Source organism: Adiantum capillus-veneris, chromosome 1, assembly GCF_014529385.1.
Source record: "Adiantum capillus-veneris isolate H3 chromosome 1, ASM1452938v2, whole genome shotgun sequence".
NCBI classification, from domain to species: Eukaryota; Viridiplantae; Streptophyta; class Polypodiopsida; order Polypodiales; family Pteridaceae; genus Adiantum; species Adiantum capillus-veneris.
The window spans coordinates 140,366,457-140,389,866 of NC_140931.1; the positions used below are offsets into that span (position 1 = coordinate 140,366,457).

At 44.3% G+C, this 23,410-nt stretch overlaps 1 protein-coding gene across 4 annotated transcripts; it reads left to right on the forward strand.

Annotated features, from left to right (window-relative positions):
* The first annotated feature begins 244 nt into the window (after nucleotides 1–244).
* LOC147465689 (ATP-dependent zinc metalloprotease FTSH 4, mitochondrial-like) lies at nucleotides 245–20,110 on the forward strand. Of its 4 annotated transcripts, none has more exons than XM_086521415.1 (8): nucleotides 245–388; nucleotides 814–878; nucleotides 1,493–1,559; nucleotides 17,199–17,456; nucleotides 17,535–17,792; nucleotides 17,857–17,981; nucleotides 18,061–18,537; nucleotides 18,632–20,110. In XM_086521415.1, the coding sequence occupies exons 2-8, from the start codon at nucleotides 852–854 to the stop codon at nucleotides 19,544–19,546; spliced, it is 2,127 nt and encodes a 708-aa protein (XP_086377541.1). In that variant the 5' UTR covers nucleotides 245–388; nucleotides 814–851; the 3' UTR covers nucleotides 19,547–20,110. The 4 variants fall into 4 exon arrangements, with proteins under 4 accessions (XP_086377541.1, XP_086377545.1, XP_086377544.1 ...); XM_086521418.1 differs by having other exon boundaries at nucleotides 324–471; XM_086521419.1 differs by lacking the exon at nucleotides 17,199–17,456 and having other exon boundaries at nucleotides 246–388.
* The last annotated feature ends 3,300 nt before the right edge of the window (nucleotides 20,111–23,410 follow it).

The following is a 23,410-nucleotide window of genomic DNA, read 5'->3' on the forward strand; positions in this document are numbered from 1 at the left end:
AGTAGAGGGTATGCCTAGGATGGGGGCAAATCTTGGCTATCGGTATTTAAAAGATCTCAGAAGAACATGATAATGAACCTTTTGTATCAAGGATAAGGGGGCGAGCTGGTTGGGATCGCTGCCGATGTAATTATGGTCCCTGGATGATGTCATGGCTCAACACGAGCATGACAAGACATTGTAATTTTTTGTGGTGATTAATATAATTCACTCACTATTGTGAGTTTTGGAAAAAAAAAAAAGGTGTCGAGATCAAATCTCGTAGGTTAGATATTTGTATACATCCCCTCGTCGCTTGGGACAGATTTTACGGGGAGAGATAGCAAGAGCAGACGAGAGCTGCGGCAACAGCCAGGACAACTGACGACATTCGATCGGATTTGAAGAGGTACCTTTCCATTTCTCTGTTGTTTCATGGAAGTTGGGGGAGGCTTTTGCAGTGGAGCGATCCATCAGTAGAGTTCATGAAAGGTGCCAATGCGTTTTATCTTCTCGATGTTGTTGTCAGTCTTCGTCTAGGTTTCTGTGGGATTTGCCTCCTTTCCACTTTTTTGAGCGAAGGAGAAAATTACTCGTTCTCAATTCATTAATTTGCCAGAATGATAAGCGCTTGCATAGATAACCATGGGTGCATGTATTCGTTTTCACTGCAAACTGATTTCTTTTCATATGGTACAATTTATTTGTCGTTCTGGATTTTGAGAGCGTCACAAATGCGGTCATTTATAGGATGTGATGTTTGAAGTGTTACATTGCCTTCATGTGCCAAATATTATGGGGATTCAGTACTCCTGTTTTCTTACTCTTTTACAGGACCAAGCTGTCATAAACTTCCATTTGCATAGACAACAATGGCGTGGTGGCAACTTGTAAAAAACGTGAGTCCTATCACCTTCTAGAATCTTTGGCAGGAAATAGTTTTTTAGCACTAAATTTGTTGCTGTAAAACAGTTACAGAAGGCCAAGCTAGGTCATGAAGCACACATGACCTAGTGTGGCCTTTCCTATAGAAACATTTACATGTGTGTGCTAGATATGCATTTAACATATACACACCTGCCAACACACATGCACATTTATATAGGTGCATTTATACTTATTTTTTACATGTTTAATACTGTACATTTGTACTCATGGACTTCTGTGTGTGCATACGAAACTTGTCGCAGCATTGAAAGGAATTCGATAACCAAAATAGACACACATGCATAGTTGATGCATGTATGTGCAAGTGTGTGTGTCGTGTAGCAATATAGATGTCCATTTATGTGGGTAAGCGTGCTCATATATGTATGTGGATGTTTGTGTGTGTGTATGCATGTATGTGTCTCTTGGTGTGTCACACAAGCACGCATACACAGAGGTACATAAATAAATTATTGCTAATTTAAATGGCTGTATTTTAAACATGACATTAACTATGAATTTATCAAATCACAGCTCAGAGCTGTAGAATTTCTAAAATTTTTATGTTTCTTTCTTGTTATCAAAGCGTGGGCAACCTTTGGTGCAAGTATCTCCATACAAGTTTCTCTCAGGTTATGCGGCTCTTTATCAAGGTAAGCCCTGCTGTTAATGTAGTTAGTATTGTTTTGTTGTGACTGGACTCTACAATTTCATGCTGTATCTTACTGTTTTTGAGACAAAGGTGCAAAATTGCCAAACTTTGTACAAGGAGGAGTACAAGAAATGAACCGGGTTTTAATTGAATGCAGTTTCTTGATCTTTAAGATACATTGTGTTCGACCAAATTTGGTACAGCCGGAAGCTTGTAGGTCTTGATTTATTAAGTAGAAGGTTTTGTCTTGTAAAACCATGAAATCCCTAGAAGCACTTTGCCTTGAGGATATCTAATGGATGTAGCAAGCAAGCTAACCATGAAATCCCTAGAAATACTTTCCCTTGAGGATATCTAATGGATGGCGCTTAGTCTTGTTGACCTGACACTGATTGCACTTTTTTACATAGCTCTCTTTGCTAGAGCGCATCCTTGACTAATAGAAATAAACCAATTAGAAAGTTCTTTGGATGCATGGGTGCCTACTGCTAGGAAGATAAACACATTCGAACAAAATGTGTTGTCGAACCTCATTTTCAGCACATAAGCCTTTCCATTTTTAGATAATTGTTGACCTTAATGGGATGTTATTTTTGTCTCATCTATTCAATGTGACTTGCTTGGGTTTCTGGGTAACCGAAACCATTGGGAGTCTCCTATACTGTACATGAAGCTAAAGTAATAGGAATCCCAGCTTATGGAATTTTCTTAAAAACCATTTTTAAAGTATCCCAGCAACCCTTTTCTTTCTTTCTTTTTTTAGTTCACTTTTTGCAATAATAATAAAATGGAAAGTTATCTCGCATGATGTGTGACAGGTATGTGAGCTGGCATGCTAAGTAATCATTGAAATATAGAGCATATAGGCATGTTGTGTGAAAGGTTTGTGTTTTGGACATACTATGGAATTGTGTGTCAACAGTATATAGACATGATCTGTGGAAGGTTTGTGTAACAGACTTGGACACTCCAAGTCAAGAATCAACCGCGACAGCACCGAATAACCACTTCAAAACAAGTCACAGATCACAATAGATGTACATTGGCCCAGCGGAGTTCCGTGCCTAGAGATATTGGCCCCAAAACTGGCGTCCCTTTCGGTATTTCTTTTTATATTAATCAGATCAAAGTACAAGAGAGTGGCTAGGGTTTCACTCTCAGACTCTGCGTCCAGATGCTCTGAGAAGTGAGGCCCTCACCACTAATTTAAAGGTTACAAGGGATGCCCAAAAGCAGAGCCCCAAAAGCTTCAAATCAAAAGCAATTGCTCTCTCTCTCTCACAGAGAGTCAAAACTTGATAGCAAAAGCATTCTCTCTCTCTTTCTCATATTGTAGAGAAAAAGCAAAATTTGCGTCGCTCATCATTTTCCATTAAAAAAAAAAAAATTAATAGCCTCTGCGATTTCCGAAAATTAGGGATTTTGGCAAAAATTAGGGTTTGCAAGAATTTTAGGGTTTTTGGCAGAAATTAGGGTTTCTACTGTTCGTAGCCACGTCATCACTTTGTGACATACCCCCCTCTTGAAAGCATTGTAATCGACCGCGATTACGCCTGCAAAACTGACAAAAGCGATAAACCGTCTTAGCAGACACTGACTGTTAGTACCTACGTACTAGGAACACACATCTAGCACATGTACAAAATCGACAGTCACATCACACGACATCACAGGACATCACCAGACATCACAGGACATCACATGACATTCAACGTTCATTCGGATCTTAGACCATGATTTATCGGCAATGTAGCTAGCAATCACATCTAGGTCCAATCGGGACCTCAACTATGTCCGATTGACTAACCCCTATTGCAACCATGTCTATTCGAGATCAATCAGACCGAAATGCTGCAGTCATTTCGTCTGTCAGTTCCTGCACTCACAAGAAGTCAAGAACAAATCAGTATCATTATCAGGATTTCCATTTCATAAAGTCATCCAACAGAATACTGTCAGCTAATCCTTGAAGCTCAAAGAGACATCAGTGACTTTAGTATCAAATTCGAGGCATCTGTTGACAAAGGAGCGGAGTGACTCCCTCCCCTCTTGTGCATCCCACTGCACCAGATCTCCGGCCAAGCTGAATTCTGGGTTCCATTTGGAGTAGACTATGCTAAACCAAAACATCGAGGTAAAGTTTCACAATCCGAGGAGTATCTGCTAGGTCCTCCTCCTCCATCCACTTCGCATCAAATGCAGGAAAGTTCTTGAACTTAACCAAGAACCGCCTTTGGACTTTACCTATCTTCGTATTGTTATGTGCCAAAATCTGTTCAGGAACAAGGATCTCCTCGTTTTCTTCCACTTCGGGTTGCTCATCAGGCTCCCCATCATCAGACACATCACCCTTAACAGGTCTCAAGAGACTCACATGCAATGCATTGTGAATCCTCCAAGTATCTGGCAGTTTCAATCGGAAGGAGACATCATTTATCTTGTCAGTGATCTGGAAAGGTCCGTAGTATCGCATACTAAGCTTTGGAAAAAGCCTCTCCTTTCCCTTTTTCTTTCGTAGGTGTGCCTTCTCAAAACGTAAGAGCACCCAATCATCCTCCTTCAATTTCAAGTCGCGACGATGGCGATCCTCTGCCTTTTTCCATCGTTCTTGAGACTCCTGCAAAGTCTCGCGAACCTTGGCAAAAGCCGTATCCAAATCTCGCGAATATTCATCCGCTTCCAATATCTAATCTTTCGTGCTCAGGAAGGATGGAACCTTCGCAGCACTTTCAACAATCTCACATGGCGTCTTCCCCGTCGAAGAGTGTATCGTGTTATTGTAGGCAAATTCCACCAAAGGTAAGTTCTTTTCCCATTGAGTCTTCTGATCCGAGATACAAGACTTCAATAAATCTAAAACCACTGAATTGGCAATCTCAGATTGCCCGTCAGTCTGCAAGTGGGACGATGACGAGAACTGCAACCGCGTGTCAATGTTCTCCCAAATTGCCTCCCAAAACAAACTCATAAATCTGGGGTCTCTTTTGGAGACGATCGTCTCAGACGTGCCATGTAATCGGAAAATCATCGTGATCATTCTGTGTAATCGGGAGATCAAAAATGAAATCCATTTCAATACTTTCCGAGGGGCGGGTGGGTATGGGTAAAGGGTGTAACAATCCTTGTGCCTTATGCCTGTCAAACTTGACCTTCTGGCATACTGCGCACAACTCTTCCACGTCCTTTTTGAGTCACGGCCAAAAGAAGTATCTCTCTACCCCTTTCATGGTGGTAGCAATGCCGCGGTGACCCGTAAAAAGTGGACAATGGCATTCAGTCATAACCTTTTCCCTCAACGGCTGTGTAACGCACAACATAGTCTTTTTCATCAAGTAGTCTTCCCGAAGGGAGTATCCAGCTACTGTCTCCCCATCTCGTATCCGTGTGAAAATATCTGCAAAATCTGTATCTATGGCATACTGATCGACCATATCCTTGAAGCTCTTATGATGTATCGCGGAAATAGCCAGAACCAACGGTTTCCGAGACAAAGCATCTGCCACCACATTCTTCTGTCCCTGCACATGGACAATCTGGAAGTGGAACTGTGACAAGATGTTCGCCCATCGCATCTGCTTTTCCGAAAGCTGCTTCTGTGACAAGAAGTAGCGCAAACTCTGATGGTCTGTAAAGACAGTAAAATCCGCTCCGAGTAGGTAATGCCGCCACTGAGTAAGAGCGTGGATAACCGCCAAAAGCTCTTTCTCATAAATTTGTGCTGTCATCTCCGGCCTAGAGAACAAACGGCTCTCGTAAGCTATGACATGGCCTTCTTGCATCAAGACCGTACCCAGACTACAACCATAAGCATCACAATATACTTCAAATGACTTCTGCAAGTCCGGCAAAGTCAAAATAGGTCCCGTAGTCAATTTCTCTTTCAATGTCCGAAAGGCAGTCACCTCCGTGGGTCCCCATGGAAAAGGTACTCCTTTCTGTGTCAAGGTATGCAAAGGGGAAGCAACCTCTATAAACTTTCGTATGAACCGCCTGTAGTACGAACACGGTCCCAAGAAGCTTCTAACTTCATGGACATTCCTCAAATCGGGCCAATCACGGATAGTCTCTATCTTGGCTGGGTCCATTTGCACTCCTGCTGCTGACACACTGTGTCCCAAAAAGTGTATCTCCGGTAGGAAAAATTCACTTTTCTTTGCATTAATCACTAACTTGTGATCTCGTAATGCCTGAAAGACTTGAAGCAGATGATCTCTGTGTTCTGCCACATTCTTGGAGAAAACAATGATGTCGTCAAAGAAAGTGCCAACAAATAGCCTGTACTCTCGAAAAATCCTGTCCATCATCCGGTTAAATGTCGCAGGAGCATTGGTTAAGCCAAAAGGCATCACCAAAAACTAAAATAACCCAAAAGTCGTCCGAAAAACTGACTTGTAGACATCTCCTGGCGCTATCCTAATCTGATGATATCCACTCTTCAAGTCAATCCTGCTAAAGCACGAGGATCCCTGTAACCTGTCGAGTATATCATCGATCCTAGGAATCGGAAATCTGTTCTTGATGGTGATTTCGTTAAGAGTGCTATAATCGATGCACATTCTCCAAGATCCGTCTTTCTTCAAAACCAACAACACTGGAGAGCAATACGGTGAAGTACTAGGCTGGACAAGACCCTTTTCCAAGAGGTCTTTCGCTGGGTTCATAATCTTTTCATTCTGTGCTCGGCTCACACGGTAAGGTGGCCGATTCGGTGGCGTGCTTCCAGGTATCAGATCAATGGTTTGATCTTCAGGCCCTCTGAAAAGCAATCGGCATGAGTGTGGAGAAAAATCTTAGCGTTCTTTTGATTAGGTCAAAACATATTCAACCTTTATCCATCGTTCAGTTCTCTCCCAAAAGAATGAGTAAGAAACTGAAGTTCATCAAGTACAATCTCTAAGCCCTTCATTTATCAAAGTCGCTTTCTCGGCCTGGTAGTCAACCACGGCGTAGTTCTTGTGGTACCAAGGGATCCTGAGTAGAACGTCACTCGCGTGCCCTGAATGCCCGTGTCATTGCAAACGAAGTTTGCCAATGCTTGGTGTAATGGCAACATCCCATCCGGGTGCTAGTCGAACTACCTCCGCCGCCTGTGGCGTCAGTCTGTCGGGCGTAATTCCAAATCAAGCTGCCAATTCCAAGTGAAAAGAAGTTGGCCTTGGCTCCTTCAAAAGAGCTTCCCGATCCTTCACTTTGCCCCAAAAGCGGCAAAGTTTGTACTTTCATTCATTAGATTCGGTGCAGGTCCCACGCCATGTGGTACCAGTTCTGCTTTTCTATCTGCCTTTTCTGCCACATTCCTCAGCTGCTCTGGAACTCTCAGGCTTGTCGTCGTCTTTATCATTCTGTTCTTTCTGTGTCTTTTTAGGGCACTTCACGGAGATATGTCCATGTTCCCCGCATCCAAATCACTTCCCCTCTCTGATGAAGCGAGCTCTCTCCTCAGGAGTAAGCTTGGGTCGTGCATCCTTTTTCTCTGGGTTGCTCTTTTTCTTTCTACTTTCATTCCCAGAAGTCTGTTCGGCTCGTTGTGTCATGGCCTCATCTGTGGGGTAGGTCAGACTGCCAGAGTGAATGGCAAAGCGCCGCTTCGCATGACTCATCAACTCCCAAATAGAAGCTGACTTCTATTCCAAGCAATGATCTCGGATCTCTGTAGGTAGACCCAAGGTAAACTGCTCAATCTGTTCTCTGAACGAGATCTTCATGAATGAAGAGGCGGGTAGAAAAGAGCTCCAGAATCTTTCACAGTAAGCATTGACGGTATCTTTCTTGGTCATCCGAAGATGGTTCCAAGCAGCTCGTATATCTCATTCATATTCTTGTGTCAACCAAGAAGAAATAAAAAGCTTCTTAAATTTCAGCCATTTAATTGGCGCAGTCTTGTTTAAAAGAAGCATGGACCACCAAGTATGAGCATTCCTCTTAGAGTAAGAGGCAGCTCTCCGAATCTTGGAGTGCTCCGAATAGCGTCCTCCCGCGAAAGCGATGTCAAACTGTTGTATAAAAGACAAAGCCTTCGAAGCATCTGAGTATCCTGAAAAAGTATCAAACTTGATCGAGTGGCCACCTTCCTTAAACTCTCGGACTTTCTTGCTTTTATCTTCGAGAAAGTCATACTGGGTAGGTTTGTAAAAATTCTTCTTGTTCGCATAAAATTTTTCGTCATCGGAATCTGAGCTGTCTGTAGACGAGTCCTCAGAAGAACTGTTAGTCTTTGGGCGAGATGTAGCCTTCTTTGCCTTTTTCTTGCCCTTTCCGAAGCTTTGTGTCTTGCTTCGCTTTTTGCTTTTTTCTGTCTTCTTCGCTCGAGTCTGAAGAGCTAGAAGAAGAAGAACTGAGTAAGCCTTCAAACTTGACACGCTTCTTCTGTTTCTTTGCCTTGTCAAAAGTTGACTGATGACCCAAATAACCTGGAAAGTCAGTGCTTTTCTTTTGCTTTTTGCCCTGCTTTTTGGCTTTCTTTTGCGCGTCAAAAAGCTGGGCAATACGTGTATCAACCACGTTCTCCAGTTCCTTCTCCGTATATTTTCTTGGAGGCAGAAGGTTTCTTGAGAGCGGGTTTTGGGAGTGGTGTTGTGGTTCTCTGCCACTCCGTCTGTACCTCTTCCAAAGAGGTCTAGTTCATATATTTTGCCATCTTCGGGTCCTTGGCAAAATTGAGCATCATCTTTGTTGCATCGCCAATCAATTGACGACGCTCCATCTCTTGCTGCTCCGCCTGAGTAGGTCTAGGCAGGCCATACTCCGTGCCAGAATCTTCGTTGTGATCCCTGCCCGCATCTCCAGATGCAGAGGGAGTCGATTGATCATTGCCTGAAGCCATAAGTGCCGCGGAAAAAAAATTGAGGATCGGATTTCCCGTAGAAGAGAAATCGGCCGTGCTCTGATACCACTGTAACAGACTTGGACACTCCAAGTCAAGAATCAACCGCGACAGCAGCAAATAACCACTTCAAAACAAGTCACAGATCACAATAGATGTACACTGGCCCGGCGGAGTTCCGTGCCTAGAGATATTGACCCCAAAGACTGGCGCCCCTTTCGGTATTTCTTTTTATATTAATCAGATCAAAGTACAAGAGAGTGGCTAGGGTTTCACTCTCAGACTTTGCGTCCAGATGCTCTGAGAAGTGAGGCCCTCACCACTACTTTAAAGGTTACAAGGGATGCCCAAAAGCATAGCCCCAAAAGCTTCAAATCAAAAGCAATTGCTCTCTCTCTCTCACAGAGAGTCAAAACTTGAAAGCAAAAGCATTCTCTCTCTCTTTCTCATATTGTAGAGAAAAAGCAAAATTTGCGTCGCTCATCATTTTCCAAAATTAAATTTTTTTTTTTTTTAATAGCCTCCGTGATTTCCGGAAATTAGGGTTTTTGGCAAAAATTAGGGTTTGCAGGAATTTTAGGGTTTCTGGCAGAAATTAGGGTTTCTGCTGTCCGTAGCCACGTCATCACTTTGTGATAGTTTGTGTGCTGGACATACTGTATAAATAGTGTAAACATATGGTTGGCATGGTGTGTCAACAGCATATAGTCATGATTTGTGGAAGGTATGTGTGCTGAACATACTATGTAAATAGTGTAAACATATGATTGAGCAGGGTATGTGTGCTAGGACAGACTACGGAACCATAGGATTTGTTTATTACTCGTATATATGCGTATTTGTTGTGTGTGATTGTCTATGTTTAAAATCTATTCCACTAGTGTGGGCCATAGTTGCCAAGAAACTCGTCTCTTAAATGAAGAAACTAGAAACGTTTTGAAACTCCTCTCGAAACATTTCGAAGGTGAATGCTACCTATTAGTCTCTATGTCACATGGTCTTACGCACTTATTGGGTTCTCAACTCAAGGGGAGTTACCGGGGAACGTCATTTTAGGGCCTTGGAACGTCGGAACTGCGTTCCGGCCGGCTGGAAGTTTCTGGAACGCGTCGGAACGGAACGGCGTTCCGGCTGAAAGCTGTCACCGGAACGGGACCACCGGAACGGCCCCAACGGCAGTTTTTGAAATTAAAAAAAATGACTGTTGGGCAGCCAACGGCCATTTTCAGCTGTGAAAAAAGTATATAATGCCCCCCTCCTCCCCCATTCTTCACACACTCATCAAGCCTCAAGGCCCATTCTCCCTTGCTTGAGCCTTGCTCTCAACTCTCAAGCCAAGCTCATTCTCCCTAGCTTGCTCTCAACTCTCAAGCCATAGTGTGGCACCGCGGCATGCCTCAAGGCTCAAGCTCTCAACCTCTCTCTCTCTTGGGCTAACTTCTAAGTTCTAACCCTCAACTTTCAAGGCTCAAGGCTCAAGCTCTCTTTCAAGCTCTCACGGAATCAAGCGGCAAGCCTCTCTCTCTCAAGCCCTCTCTCTCTCTCAAAGTTCAAGATCAAGCTCTCTCTTTCACGGATAATCCATCATCCATGGCCTGTTCTTCTCGTTCAACCCCCTCCGTTCATGCGGGCAACACTCAAAAGGCGAAGGAATGGTCGTGGTGGGATGAAGTGACCTCGGAGGGCACCTTGTCGGCGGCGGGAGGTTCTCGTGCATGGGGATGCAAGCTATGCTCTTACACGCGGAAAGGGGGGCATGACAAAGTGAGGGCACACTTTCTTTGAGTGCCGGGACATGAGGTGAAATTTTGTGCCAATGTAACCATCGAGAAGAGGAAGAAGCTCGAGGAAAAGGATCGGCAATTCAACCATAAAGCCAAGCTGGTACGCAAAGGTATTGATCCAAAGACCCTCATTTTCCCTTCTTCCTCTCTACCCGGTGTAGGTGTTGGTGCATCTTCAAAAGGTCCAATTCGTCGCCAAAAGACCCTTGCCACCTCTTGGGACCCAAAGAAGAAGGAAGAGGTGGATGCGGCCGTGGCCCGATTCTTCTATCACGACCATATCCCATTTGTCGCAGCGAGGTATGTTCATTGTTTTATGATTCATCAATCTTCTCTCTCATTTCTTACGTTATCGTCGTTTCCACTTTTTTGATACTAACCTCTTCTATGTTTGATCGAAATAGGTCGGAGTATTGGAAAGTCATGGTGCAACGGATAGGAGAGTATGGCACCGGCTATGTGCCGCCATCTTCAGAGGCTCTCCGAACCACCTTGCTCGATCGAGAGAAGGCTATTGTGGAGCAAGCAACCCTCAACATTCAACGTCTTTGGGCAAAACATGGCGTTTCCCTCATTGCTGACGGGTGGAGCGATACAAGGAAGAGATCTATCCATGGTCTCGTCGCATACTCCAGTGGAGAGATGTACTTTGTGCACTCTCATGATGCCACTGAGAGTGGCAAGTCCGCCGATGTCCTCTCTGCAGAGTGGACAGCGGCCATAGAAACCATCGGTGAGCAACACGTGGTGGCCTTTGTCACAGATGGGGAGGCATCAAACAGGGCAGCAGCAGCTATCATAGAGGGCCACTATCCGCATGTGAGTGTGCTTTTGCATGGCACACTGCTTGAACAACCTTCTAAAAGACATCGGCAAGCTAGACTGGATTGCTCCAGTCATTGCTGATGCAGTGAAGATGGTTACTTTCATCAACAATCACAACTTGGTTCGGAGTGAGTACCTCAAGAGGTCGGGCGGCAAAGTGCTTCTAAAGTATTCAGATACCCGCTTCGCATTCAACTTTCTTCTTGTACGCAGGTGGTCTGAATGTCAAAATGCGGTCCGACAGGTCTTCATCAGTGATGAGTTCACCACCTCCCCCTATGCAAAGACAGTTGCAGGGATTTTGTGCAAGGATAAGGCAGAGGATCTTGAGTTCTGAAAGGAGCTCAAGAGTCTAGATGCACAGGTAAAACCGGTGGTTCATTTGCTTCGAGTTCTGGATGGCATGGATCCTTGCATTGGCAAGATTTATGAGGCAATGGACCGCATGATTGAGCAGCTTGCACAGCTTGAGCCGAACGCAGAGCGATATGAGGAGATCCATGCGCTTTGCAGCTCGAGGTGGAATTCATATGCCTCTCCTTTACACGGGGCAGCGTACATGGTGGATCCAGAGTTCCAAGGTGCAAGGCAAGAGACAGATAGGGAAGTCATGAACCAATTTACAGAGATCTTAAACAAGATGGTTCTAGACAGAGATGGGCGACGCATTGTCAGAGATCAGCTGAGACAGTACAGAGAGATGCGGGGGTCATTTGGCAGTCCAGATGCTCAGATTGATCGCAGGAAAATAGGTTCAGTGCTTTGGTGGGAGGACTATGGCTATGATGGCCCTGAGCTTCAGAGATTGGCGATCCGTATTCTCAGCCAGTCAGTTAGTACCTCATGCTTGGAGCAATTGTGGAGTACCTTTAGCCACATTGCTTCCAAGAAGAGAAATCGGCTTGGAGTGGAGAAGGCTAATGATCTTGTCTTCGTCAGCGCAAATTTGAAAATGCTTTGCAAGAGTACAGACAAACAAACAGATCCTTTTACACAGTGGGAGATGGAGCAAGAGGCTTCTCAGGCGAGTGGAGATGCACATCCACCAACACCAGGTACTTCATCTGTGGCTGAGATCGAGCCGGACCTAGACCTCAATGATGAGGAATGGGAGGATGTGCATGATTTACAGCCGGCTACTACGGATTGGGAGGCCTCTCAAGCTAGTGGCTCTTGAGTCTTGAGTCTTTGCCATTTATCCACCTTTTTGTATGGCTGCTTGAGCCTTGCCCTCTTTGCCATTTGTAGCTACTAGCATCTTTATGGTATTTGTCACCTTCAGTCTTTTGGTATTGTGGTCACTGAAGTCTGGTTTGAACTTTGCCCCCCTTTGGTTTTTTTGTAGCACCTTGGCCGCTGGCGGCCCTTGAGGCTTGTTACTATGTTAGCCATAATTAATTCCAAAGTGTTATCTCTGACTACTACTCTTGCAATTATTTGAGAGCATTGTGTATGTACTATGGGCATTGTGTTTGCTCATTGTTGTTCATTTGGCTATGTACTCTGGGCGCCTCACATCCCAATCAAGTCATAATAAGGTTAAATGGTCTTCGAATCGTGTTTTTTGTGGGTATTAGAGTCAAAGGACTCTAATACTACTTGTATTCAAACACATAACGCTAAAAAAAATAATATTTGGGTGTTTTTTTAGACTGCCGTTCCGGGCCCATTCCCGTTCCCCCGTTCCGCAGGGAGGCCCGTCGCCGTTCCCGTTCCGCGTTCCGGGTAACTCTGTAAATTTGGACTCTCTCCTAGTCTTTTATAAGTAATCTCTGCATCAAGCCATTACGTTAATAAGCTTTGCACATGCATATTTATGGCTCGTCACTCATAGTTGTTGACAAAACTTCTGAGGTTGCATTTCTTAATCTAGCGAAACTATTTCGAAACTTGTTTCATACGAAACATTTCAGAACTTCATGGCTACTATGGTGTGGGCTCATGTGAACGAGGATGTTGTTTCGACACAAGTTTTACTTGAGTTGAGTGATGAATGGTTGCAATTGTAACCGGCAAACCACTAGCGAGGCGGTTGAATCCATGCAACAATCACCGAACTGAACCAAAACAACAAGCGCTTTTTGGGGCTCCAAAATTAAAATGACTTATGGGTTTGTGGCCAGCTCTTTCCCTCACCTTTCAAGAGATTCTTCTCCCCATACTACGGGAGCTTTATCTTCCTTTAAGAGAACTCGAAAGAGAGACCATCACATATAGATGAATGACACGAAGTGGAAAAGTTCCACCCCAAGAAGCATTGTCCCTTAAGTTAGCAGTACAATTGTCAGGGAGTCGCTTTGCAACCATGCAACCATGCAACCATGCACCCAATCAACATAACAAACTCCCAAGGCTCATATTTAAAGGCTTTGAGGCCTTAAAGCATGTAGTTAGGTACGTAGTGTTCGCTACAAATTCGATACGTAAGGTACGTAGTATAGAATGGATTGAGTTTTTAGGTACGTAAAAATTCGTCCTTTTTTTCACAAAGCCTAAAATAGGGGGAACTTCATACATTTACTTATGCATTCACCAAGACTTCAAATAAAAAGGTACGTAAAAATTCGTCCTTTTTTTCACAAAGCCTAAAATAGGGGGAACTTCATACATTTACTTATGCATTCACCAAGACTTCAAATAAAAACTAGCAAATCAACAGTACACTTTTACAAATGCCAAAAATTAGAGTCCACGACTCTAACCGAACAATGAAAACGCAAAGCTGAGATTAGCTAACCATTGATCAATGTCTACAAACAATTAGTATCAGATGTTTGCTGTCATGGTCACATAAAACTAAGAGCATCAAAATAAATACATAGTGAATCATGAAAATGATAAATCCAAGACTGAAGTCTGAAGTTCTGACTCCAATAACTAGTAAGCACTAAAAACTGCACACTCAACACTGCACTCAAAAGCCATCCTCATCATGAGAGGACGATGAAGATGATGATGAGGACATCTCTGCCTCTATGGGGACATTGCCCTCATCATCATACTCTGGCTCTGTAAATCGTGGGTCCCCTGGTGTGTCTGCATCATCCTCATGTGGATCACCCTGCTCTGAAGTCTGGAGGAGACGAACAGCTAGGTTCGCTCGAACACGAGGTCTGCGTACTGGAAGCTTCCCGATCCAAATGCTCTCTCGCCGTGCACTGTCAAGATCTGCAGCCTCCTGTTGGAGAGGGATGCTCAAGGCCCGAGCGCGTGACCTGGTGACTCACCTATCCACACTCTCCAGCTCTCTATGAAGCTCTTGTAGTATCTCCTCTTGCTCGTCTCTGATATGAGTATCTATCTCCTCTACTGTAGGGTCTGGAACCATCTTCACCTCCGTAGGATCCACCTGCACCAACATTGATAAAAAACCGTAAAGATTTAAAGATACTTCAAGTAATTCAACCTAGTCTATCTACGAGCCTTTAGTGGACTGAAGCATGGAACAAAGTTCAAACCTGCTTGGGATTTCCCAAAGCATGGAAAGAGCGCACTAGCCTCATGTTCACTCGACAATACACCAACTTCTCTAGCTGGGTCGTGCTCAATTTGTTCCTGATCTTCGTGTGCACCAAGGAATATGCACTCCAATTGCGCTCACAAGCGCCAGCTGAACAATCTTGATGGCAATGTACACGAGGTGCAAATCTTTAGAGGACAAAAGTGCACAACCCAGACATTTTAGGCACAACTCACATGTTACAACTTGAGTACCTGAGAGAGAATACGTAGAGCGAGCTTGCAAATTTGTGGAAGACCTAAACTTCCATAGTTCTGCCACCAACTGAGGGGAAGCTTGGTAAACTCGGGTCTCATTGCAACACTCCTCATGAAAGTAGGACCCAAGTTGTTCAGAAGCTTGACATCTCACCATCTATGATCAGCTGCTCATCCTCGCTAAACATGAGATTGAGGTACTCTGAACGAAGGGTCAACAAGGCCATGTTTCCAAAAATCTCGGGCTTCTTGTAGAAGGGATGGAGTATAGTCGCCATGCCATGAATGGGACGACGCATATACTGCCTATGTCCTCCATGAGTAAGTCTAGGCAATGGGCGGCACATGGAGTCCACACAATGCGAGAGAAATCCCTCTCTACCATATCACCCATGGCCTTGCAATTGCTAGCATTATCGGTAACAACCTGCAAGTAGCCAAACAATGTACATTGAAATAGCAGAGATAGAACAAAAAACACAAGGAGAAGATGCCAACAGCCAAATGGGGAGATTGAATTAACTTGCACCACATTCTCCTTTCCCACCTCAAGAATGGCCTGATAAATATGTTTGTAGACGAACTCTGAAGTGATCTTCTCACCTGCCTTTCCGGCATCCACAGCTCTCACAAAGTACGTACCAAGGCAAGATGAGACTAGAATGTTGATGATGTGGCGTTTATGTACATCACTCCATCCATTAGAAATGATCGAACACCCAAAAGTCTGCCACCCAGCTTGTACTGGAGTGATTGCTCTGTCAATGACCGCTTTCTGCTCATCTAGCATACTTGTATGCATCTTGTTGTAATCCAAGCTAGTCCACGACTCTGTGGGGCCAACTTGAGAAATGGCTCTGACCATTCTCTTTCATTGATCTATTCGAAGCACATTGAATGCAATATTGCACTCTACAAGAGTTCGAGCAATCTCCATCTCTGCTATCTTTTGTCTCTCTTTCACCCAAGACTGAGAGTTTACGCGTGAAGGCCCGTGGTCTGCCTCGGTGCATTGGTGGGAGCTTAGACCGTTCATCCCCAATGTCCTCCTCATCATGCCTTGCTACATGAGCTCTTTCCTACTAGTGCCGACACTGGAGGGCACAATAGTCTGAGAGCCAGAACCCATCCCTCCATCTCTTGGATTGTCACCAAGGTCGCCAAGTAATGCATCCTGTGAAATCGAAGACCCCCTCGAAGGTGCACTCAATGCTAAAGAGAAATGCTCTCGAATTAGGTTTTCCTTGATTAGAGGTGGAATCTTCTCACAACCATCGCAATGATTTGTAGTACCTATCCGTGTAAGATGCTTGAGAACAAGAGGAATAGTACTTGTCTTGCTTTCCCCACAGTATTTGCACTGCCATTGACGAGTACCCGACCCTTGCTGACCCGGCGTAGTAACTATTCTGATCACGTGGGTGTGCGTGCCCCACATTGGGTTGGGTTTGCGAGGCATCTTATTGATCACTTGCAAGAGAGGAGCGAAGTGCGCCTTGAGCTTGTCTTGGACGTCGCCCCAACTGAAAGAGAGGGGAATGCCTTCCTCGGCATGCTCAAGATGGTCAACCAACTATGACTCCTGCAAAGCTTGATACCAATTAATGGCATCACCTGCTAGATACATGGCAGCAGTTATCTTACCATCCTACTTACTAAACGTCAACTTCTCAGTGACTGGATTGTTGGAATCTTCGCCTCTACTTGTGCTATGTGATAACTCGCCGACCTCCTTGAGTGGCTTGGTCTTCGAGGAGAGTATCTATAGGACCCAATTACCTTGTATGAGCCATCCGAGTGTCCACCTGCCGTGCATGCTCTACAGATGCTAGGCCCGAATAGCTTTCTTCCTTTCTCAGTATTCCTTGCCTGTCTATGGGTTGCACTGCTTGCTCTGCCAGTTTCCCTTTCCTTGGCGCCTTGCACATGTCAGCTTCACGAGCAGAGTCTCCTGCTGCTCTCCTGCAGCTTCTCAAGTGATTCCTGCAAAATCAATAAGCATATCAATGCATTCAACACTTGCAGATATTCAGCCGTGACCTGGCTATGGGCCAGATCGGGTGACAGTTGCAGACCAGCCCTGCAATGGCCAAAATCGGTGACACTTTGATTGACACTTGGAAAGGAGGGTGCCCTTTCTTTCCACAATGCATAGTGAACTTGTTCTTGTAACAAGCCTGGGCAGTGTATAGTATCTCTCACCGTTATTTTTTGTGTTTCGTTTAGTAGTAGGCAGATTGGAGTTTTTGGCAGTCTGTGTGTTTGTATGAGTATTGGCTTTATCTTCCATTACTTGGTTAAATTAAAGGAGAAGTTAACTTGAGATGGGGAAAACAAGTCAAAAGTATTGTCAGTGTTCGGTGTATCACTCTTTATATGATTTTGGCAGAAGGCTCTTACCTTTTTTCCACTAGTAAGGCAATTTTTGCAAACACACGAGTTTGCAATTCGCTTCGATTTGTATGTTGAAGCTTTTCCTGATCCGTGACAGGCACTTACAATGAACAAAGGCGCTTGCTTTCTAAGTATACAAATAAGTCTGTACATAAGATAAGACAAAACGGGGATGATCCTGAGGTATCCCTGCTGAAAGAATACAACGAAACTGAGCCAAATCGTGTTATACGCTGGTATGAGCATAGTCAGCCTCACCACTGGTATAATCCCCGCATTTTGAGAGAGTATGTAAGAGCTCTAGTGAGTGCGAAAAAGTTGGACAACAGTGAACTGCTCTCTACTCTACAAGAAGGTCTGTCATAGAACCATACATTATTGATCTTCCTCCTCCTTTTATTTGTTTAATTATAGTCATGTTATCTCAGTGCAGGGGTTAAAGCTCGGGTTGGAGAGCAGATGCGCGGTTCTGCACCCTCCTCAACCGGCTCTTCCCATTCATTCTCAGGAATGATGGGTAATGCCTCTAAAGAGGGTGTTTTAGGAAGTGCAAATGCTCCTATTCATACTGTTAGTTCAGAAGGTGGGTTCAAGCAGCAGTTTTGGCGGACTGTGCGGTTCTTGGCATTGTCTTTCCTTCTAGTCTCTGGGATTGGAGCACTTATTGAAGAGAAAGGCGGTATTAGCAAAGGTGAGAAGATTTTTTCTGCCATTTTGTTTCAGTCCTTTTGCTGACAGTTCTGTTTGAATGGCAGGGCTGGGTCTGAGCGAGGAAGTGCAACCAACTATAGAATCTAAGATCAAGTTCAGTGATGTAAAAGGTGTTGACGAGGCAAAGGCAGATCTTGAAGAGATTGTGGCTTACTTGAAGGATCCCAAGGTCTACTGTCATTTTTTTGTCTTTTTGGAAATCTGCATTTGATTGGTGAAAAGATTGTGATTAAGTATCTTGCTGGCAGCGCTTTACTCGGTTGGGTGGTAAGCTACCAAAAGGTGTTCTTTTGATTGGTCCTCCAGGGACGGGAAAGACTATGCTCGCTCGGGCCATTGCTGGCGAGGCAGGGGTTCCTTTCTTTTATAACAGTGGTAGTGAGTTTGAAGAAGTGTATGTTGGAGTCGGGGCTCGCAGGATTCGTGATTTATTTGCAGCTGCCAAAAAGAGGGCACCCTGTATCATTTTCATAGATGAGATTGATGCCATTGGTGGAAAACGTAACCCTAGGGATCAACAATATCTAAGGATGACTTTAAATCAGCTTTTGGTGGAACTGGATGGTTTTAAGCAGAATGAAGGAATAATAGTACTTGCTGCAACCAATTTTCCTGAATCTCTTGATAAGGCTCTTGTGCGGCCAGGACGGTTTGATCGACAGGCAGTGGTTCCCAACCCAGACGTAGAGGGTCGTAGACAGATCCTAGAAGCTCACATGTCAAAGGTTAGCTTTTAAGGTTCAAGCTTAGTATTCTGAATTGCTACATTTATTTTCTTTTGAGGGAGTTCGCACTTCTTAAATTACAAGCATTCTACAGGTTAAGAAATCAGATAATGTCGACCTTTCGGTTATTGCTCGAGGGACGCCTGGATTCTCAGGAGCTGACCTAGCAAATCTTGTGAACATCGCAGCGTTAAAGGCGGCTATGGATGGTGCAATATCTGTTGGCTTGGCAGAGCTGGAATATGCTAAAGACAAAATTTTGATGGGCAGCGAGAGGAAATCTGCAGTTATAACAGATGAGTCGAGGCGGATAACAGCTTACCATGAGGGGGGGCATGCCCTCGTAGCAATATACATTGAAGGTGCCATTCCCATCCATAAGGCGACTATTGTTCCTCGGGGAATGGCACTGGGAATGGTAGTACAGCTTCCTGATAAGGACCAAAACAGTTTAACGCGCAAGCAAATGCTGGCAAGCATCACTGTATGTATGGGAGGCAGGGTTGCAGAGGAGCTCATACTGGGTGACGGTGAGGTGACTAGTGGCGCATCATCGGACTTGGTATCTGCAACTAAGACTGCCCGTGAGATGGTGACGAAGTATGGCATGAGTAAAGCAGTGGGTCTTGTGGCAAATTCAGACTGGGTCATGAGCATGGAGACCCAATTGCTGGTAGAGACAGAAGTTAAGGAGCTTTTACAGAGGGCGTACGAAGATGCAAAGAACATCTTGACGACACATATAGATGAGTTGCACATGCTTGCAAAGGCGCTGTTAGAGCGGGAGACGATGACAGCAACAGAAATAAGGGAGCTTCTGGCTAAAGGGAAGTCCTCTTCAAATGCTAGGGAGCAAACAGGCCCAACACATGTGCCACTACCCTCCCCCTCTTTTCCCACTGCAGCAGCTGCAGCGGGTGCTGCTGCTGGAGCTGCGGCCGCAGCCACATCTGCAGTTTCCACAGCTGCAAAAGCCAAAGGGGCATCTCAGCAGCCTGTTGGAAGCTAGCTCTCTGACCATTTATAACATGCGGCACTCAGGTCGAGGGGACATTCGATCACGATGTTGTACAATTGTGATTTTGATTGCCGTAGCGCTTTTGTATATCATCTAGCAGCTCTTGATGACCAAGGAAAAAGTTCGTAATACAAGTCCATCTTTAAGCTCGAGCATAAGAATATTCCTGATCTAAAGAGTGTCCGAGCTTGTCCATACACCCAAGTCCCATTACTTTCTTCTAAAGAGAACTACGATTGTACTTGAAGCCCATATTTTTTTCCTTTTGTTGTATTTTTCAAAAATATATATTTTGTATGCGGTAAGAGTGAAAATGAAGCAGGCGGTTTGGACTTTGGATACCAAATGGCAGTGCTCGAGAAGGTCGGGCCAGATACTCTTCGAGTGTTAGCACATGGAACCTTTTTTCCAACATTCTCTTTATGAGACATACTGGTCAGGTTTTTGGAACTAAACTACGAATGCTAGCATAGAAAGAGCTAACACCATTGTTTTTTTAGAGTTGGTGCCTTCATGGATTTTATGTAAAAAGGAGTTTATCTTTGTTTATGTTTGCATCATGTTTTTAATGGGTACGCTTACAGTTCACATTCAGTCCGTCATTGGTATTGACAACGGACAATGTCCAAGAAAAGCACCCTGGCACAGATGAGGTATCTCTTTGTTGCAGAAGTGCGTTCACCTTCTGGATGAATAAAGAGTGGAGCCAGCCATACTTTTATAGGTGATGGTGGCCATTATGGGCTACTTCGGTATAAGACACAAGGCTGATGAGCTAGCATTAAGAGCTTGGTGCCACTGAAATAGAGAATGGATGTGTGCGCAAGGTTACAACTTTAAGTAACAAGCCCTTGCTCTATTTCATAGCATTCTTGGCTTCATCTTACAACGATACATCTAAGACAACTTCGTTAGCTATGTTAGATCGAACAAATTATTGGAAACTGAGAGAGAGAGAGAGAGAGAGAGAGAGAAGAGAGAGATTCCACGAAAGAGTGTTAGATTTTTTTACCTGAGAGTGTTTAGGATAGTGATCGTCGTGGTTCAGTTGTGTACCTCCACAAAAATTGGTTACTGATTGTAATGCTTCAGAGGAGTAACTCGCTAAAAACCATAAGGAGTGTTAAGAGTTTTGTCAAGCTCAATGTTCATGATCATACAAGATGTCAATTCATTGTTTGTTGTTCCATTTTTTATGTTTCAAAAAAAAGAAAACGTGCAAGTCTCCTTGCATGGGGGAGTTTGCACAATCTTTCCCAAGTTTTACAATACGAGGGAACGTGCCATTCCCACGGCAGCGTGCAATTTTCAATGCGTTCGTTAATTGCGTTCTCAGTGTCAAAAATAAAAAATGATAATGTTACTCACCGCGCGATTGAATGTCTATCGTCAGTGGACTTCCTTGCATCAACGATGTTGTGGACTTCCTTCCATCAACGATGTTGGGCATCTCTTGCACTTAACCCGCTACAAGAGACGACACCACAGGGAGGATACCCTTCAAGAGTTTTTTGTGCTATTGTGAGGACACCACATTTTGTATACATATCGATCAAACCACCACCAAACATGAAATTGTACTCCCAACAAACGTTGATTGAATTCTAATATCTATGGTTGTGTACGTGATTGCATCTGCTGATCCGCATGCCTTCCAGATTCTTGTGTAGGTGTAGTTGATTGCATCTGGATAGAGATCCTTTCGTGAGTTCTGAAGATCACCATATGTGACTACACATAGTCCCGGGCAAGGCCAAGCACAACTTCTTTCCAGTATCGCTCATTGGCCTTGCTCTTGTTGCGCACATCCCATAGTGAGTGCATTAAAGGAGTCCACACTGCAGATAGAAAGATGAAAATAGCCTAAAGCTTTTTGGGCTTGCTCTTGCAGTGCGTATCCCGCTACCAATGCATTGAAAGAGACACCATTCCCATCATTTAATGCATCGACAAGCAACATTTCGGGCAAAATGGTCATGAAGAACATGCCCATGTCATATTGCATCTTTGAAATTAATTTCAGAGCTTCCTCACCTGCCCTTGCTTGACATAATTGGATATAAAAGCACTCCAAGAGACTTCGGTTGGTGAGAAACCGTCACTTTTCTGAAGCGCAACACACATGTCATAATTATCGACCAAGATTTTGCGAAGCGCGACATCTTTTTTCAACAACCTCTGAACAACAATAAAAAGCTCATTTTTTGTGTCCCTATCAGCCTCTTGCATAGACACATGCCTGCAATGTGGACACGTAGGTGATATTATATGGAGAGAGGCCCACATTGGCATCTTGTGTATAAACTTATGCCTTCAAGATGCACGCGTATGTGATTGCATCTGGAAAGAGTCCCTCACTTCAGATCCGTTGGAAAACATATCAACCAAGGCATTGCCAAGCACGACAATTTTTTGTAGCAGCTACTATTAAAGAGAATTTTCAAGCCCATATCGACATCTTGCGTATAGCCACAAGCCTTCAAGATGCTTGCGTGTGTGATTCCATCCGGAGAGAGGCCCCTACTTTGCATCCGCTGAAAACAACCGAGAGCTTTCTGGCCTTGCTCCTGTTGTGTGTATCCCGCAATCAATGCACTCCAAGAGACGGCATTCGGGAGAGAGATCGCACAACCAGTGCATTCCCATCCTTTGCATCCCTTGAAAATAGCCTAGAGCTTTCTAGAGCTGCTTCTCTTGCGCACATCCCACAATCGGTGCATTCCAAGAGACAATATTCTGGTCAGGAAGCTCCTCAAGCACTTTTTGTGCTTTCTCAAGCTCAGCACATTTGGCATACATCTCGATCAACACAGTCCCAAGCATGACATCTTTTCTCAACAGCCTCTAGAGCCACTCCTCTTGCGCACATCCCGCAATCAATGTTGGCAGACATGAAGCTCATCAAGCACTATTTGTGCTTTCTCAAGCGCACCACATTTGGCATACATATTGACCAAGATAGTGCCAAACACATCTTTTTTCAATAGCCTCTGATTAGCAATATAATTGTGGATTTTGGTGGCAATATCAGCATCTTGCATAGAGCCACATGCCTTCAAGATGCATGCATAGATGATTGCATCTGGAGAGAGGGCCTCGCTTCGCATACATATTGACCAAGGCAGTGCCAAGCACGACCCCTCTTTTCAAGAGCCTTTGACTAACAATATAGTTGCGAATTCTTGTGCCCATATCAGTATCTTGCGTAGAGCCACATCCTTCAAGATGCATCCATAGGTGATTCCATTTGCAGAGAGGCCTTTGAGCCCTCGCTTCACATATATATGGACCAAGACAATACTGCTCTTGTTGCGCACCTTCCGCAATCAGTGCATTCCAAGAGGCCACATCTGCTGAAAACAGACGAGCTTTCTGGCCATGACACTGGGGAAAATCTTGCAATCAATGCATTCCAAGAGTCCATACTCCGCACAAGAAGCTCCTCGAGAACTTGTCAGAGCCACATACCCAAAATGTAAGCATGGCCTTCAAGACGAAAGTATAGGTGATTGAGTTTATGGAGATACACTTGCTTTGCATCCGCTAACAATAGTCTCTAGCTTTCTGGCCCTGCTCTTATTGCGCACGTCCCGCAATCAGTGCATTTCAACAGGCGACATTTTGCATTCATATCGACCAAGACAATGCCAAGGACGACATCTTTTTTTAACAGACTCTAACTAACAATATAATTGTGAATAATTTGCCCATATCAGCATCTTGCGTAGAGCCACATGCCTTCAAGATGAATACGTAGGTGATTGCATGTGGCGAAAACAAACTAGAGATTTCTCCTATGGGAAAAATCCCACAATCAGTACATTCCAAGAGTCCACACTTTGGATAGGAAGCTGA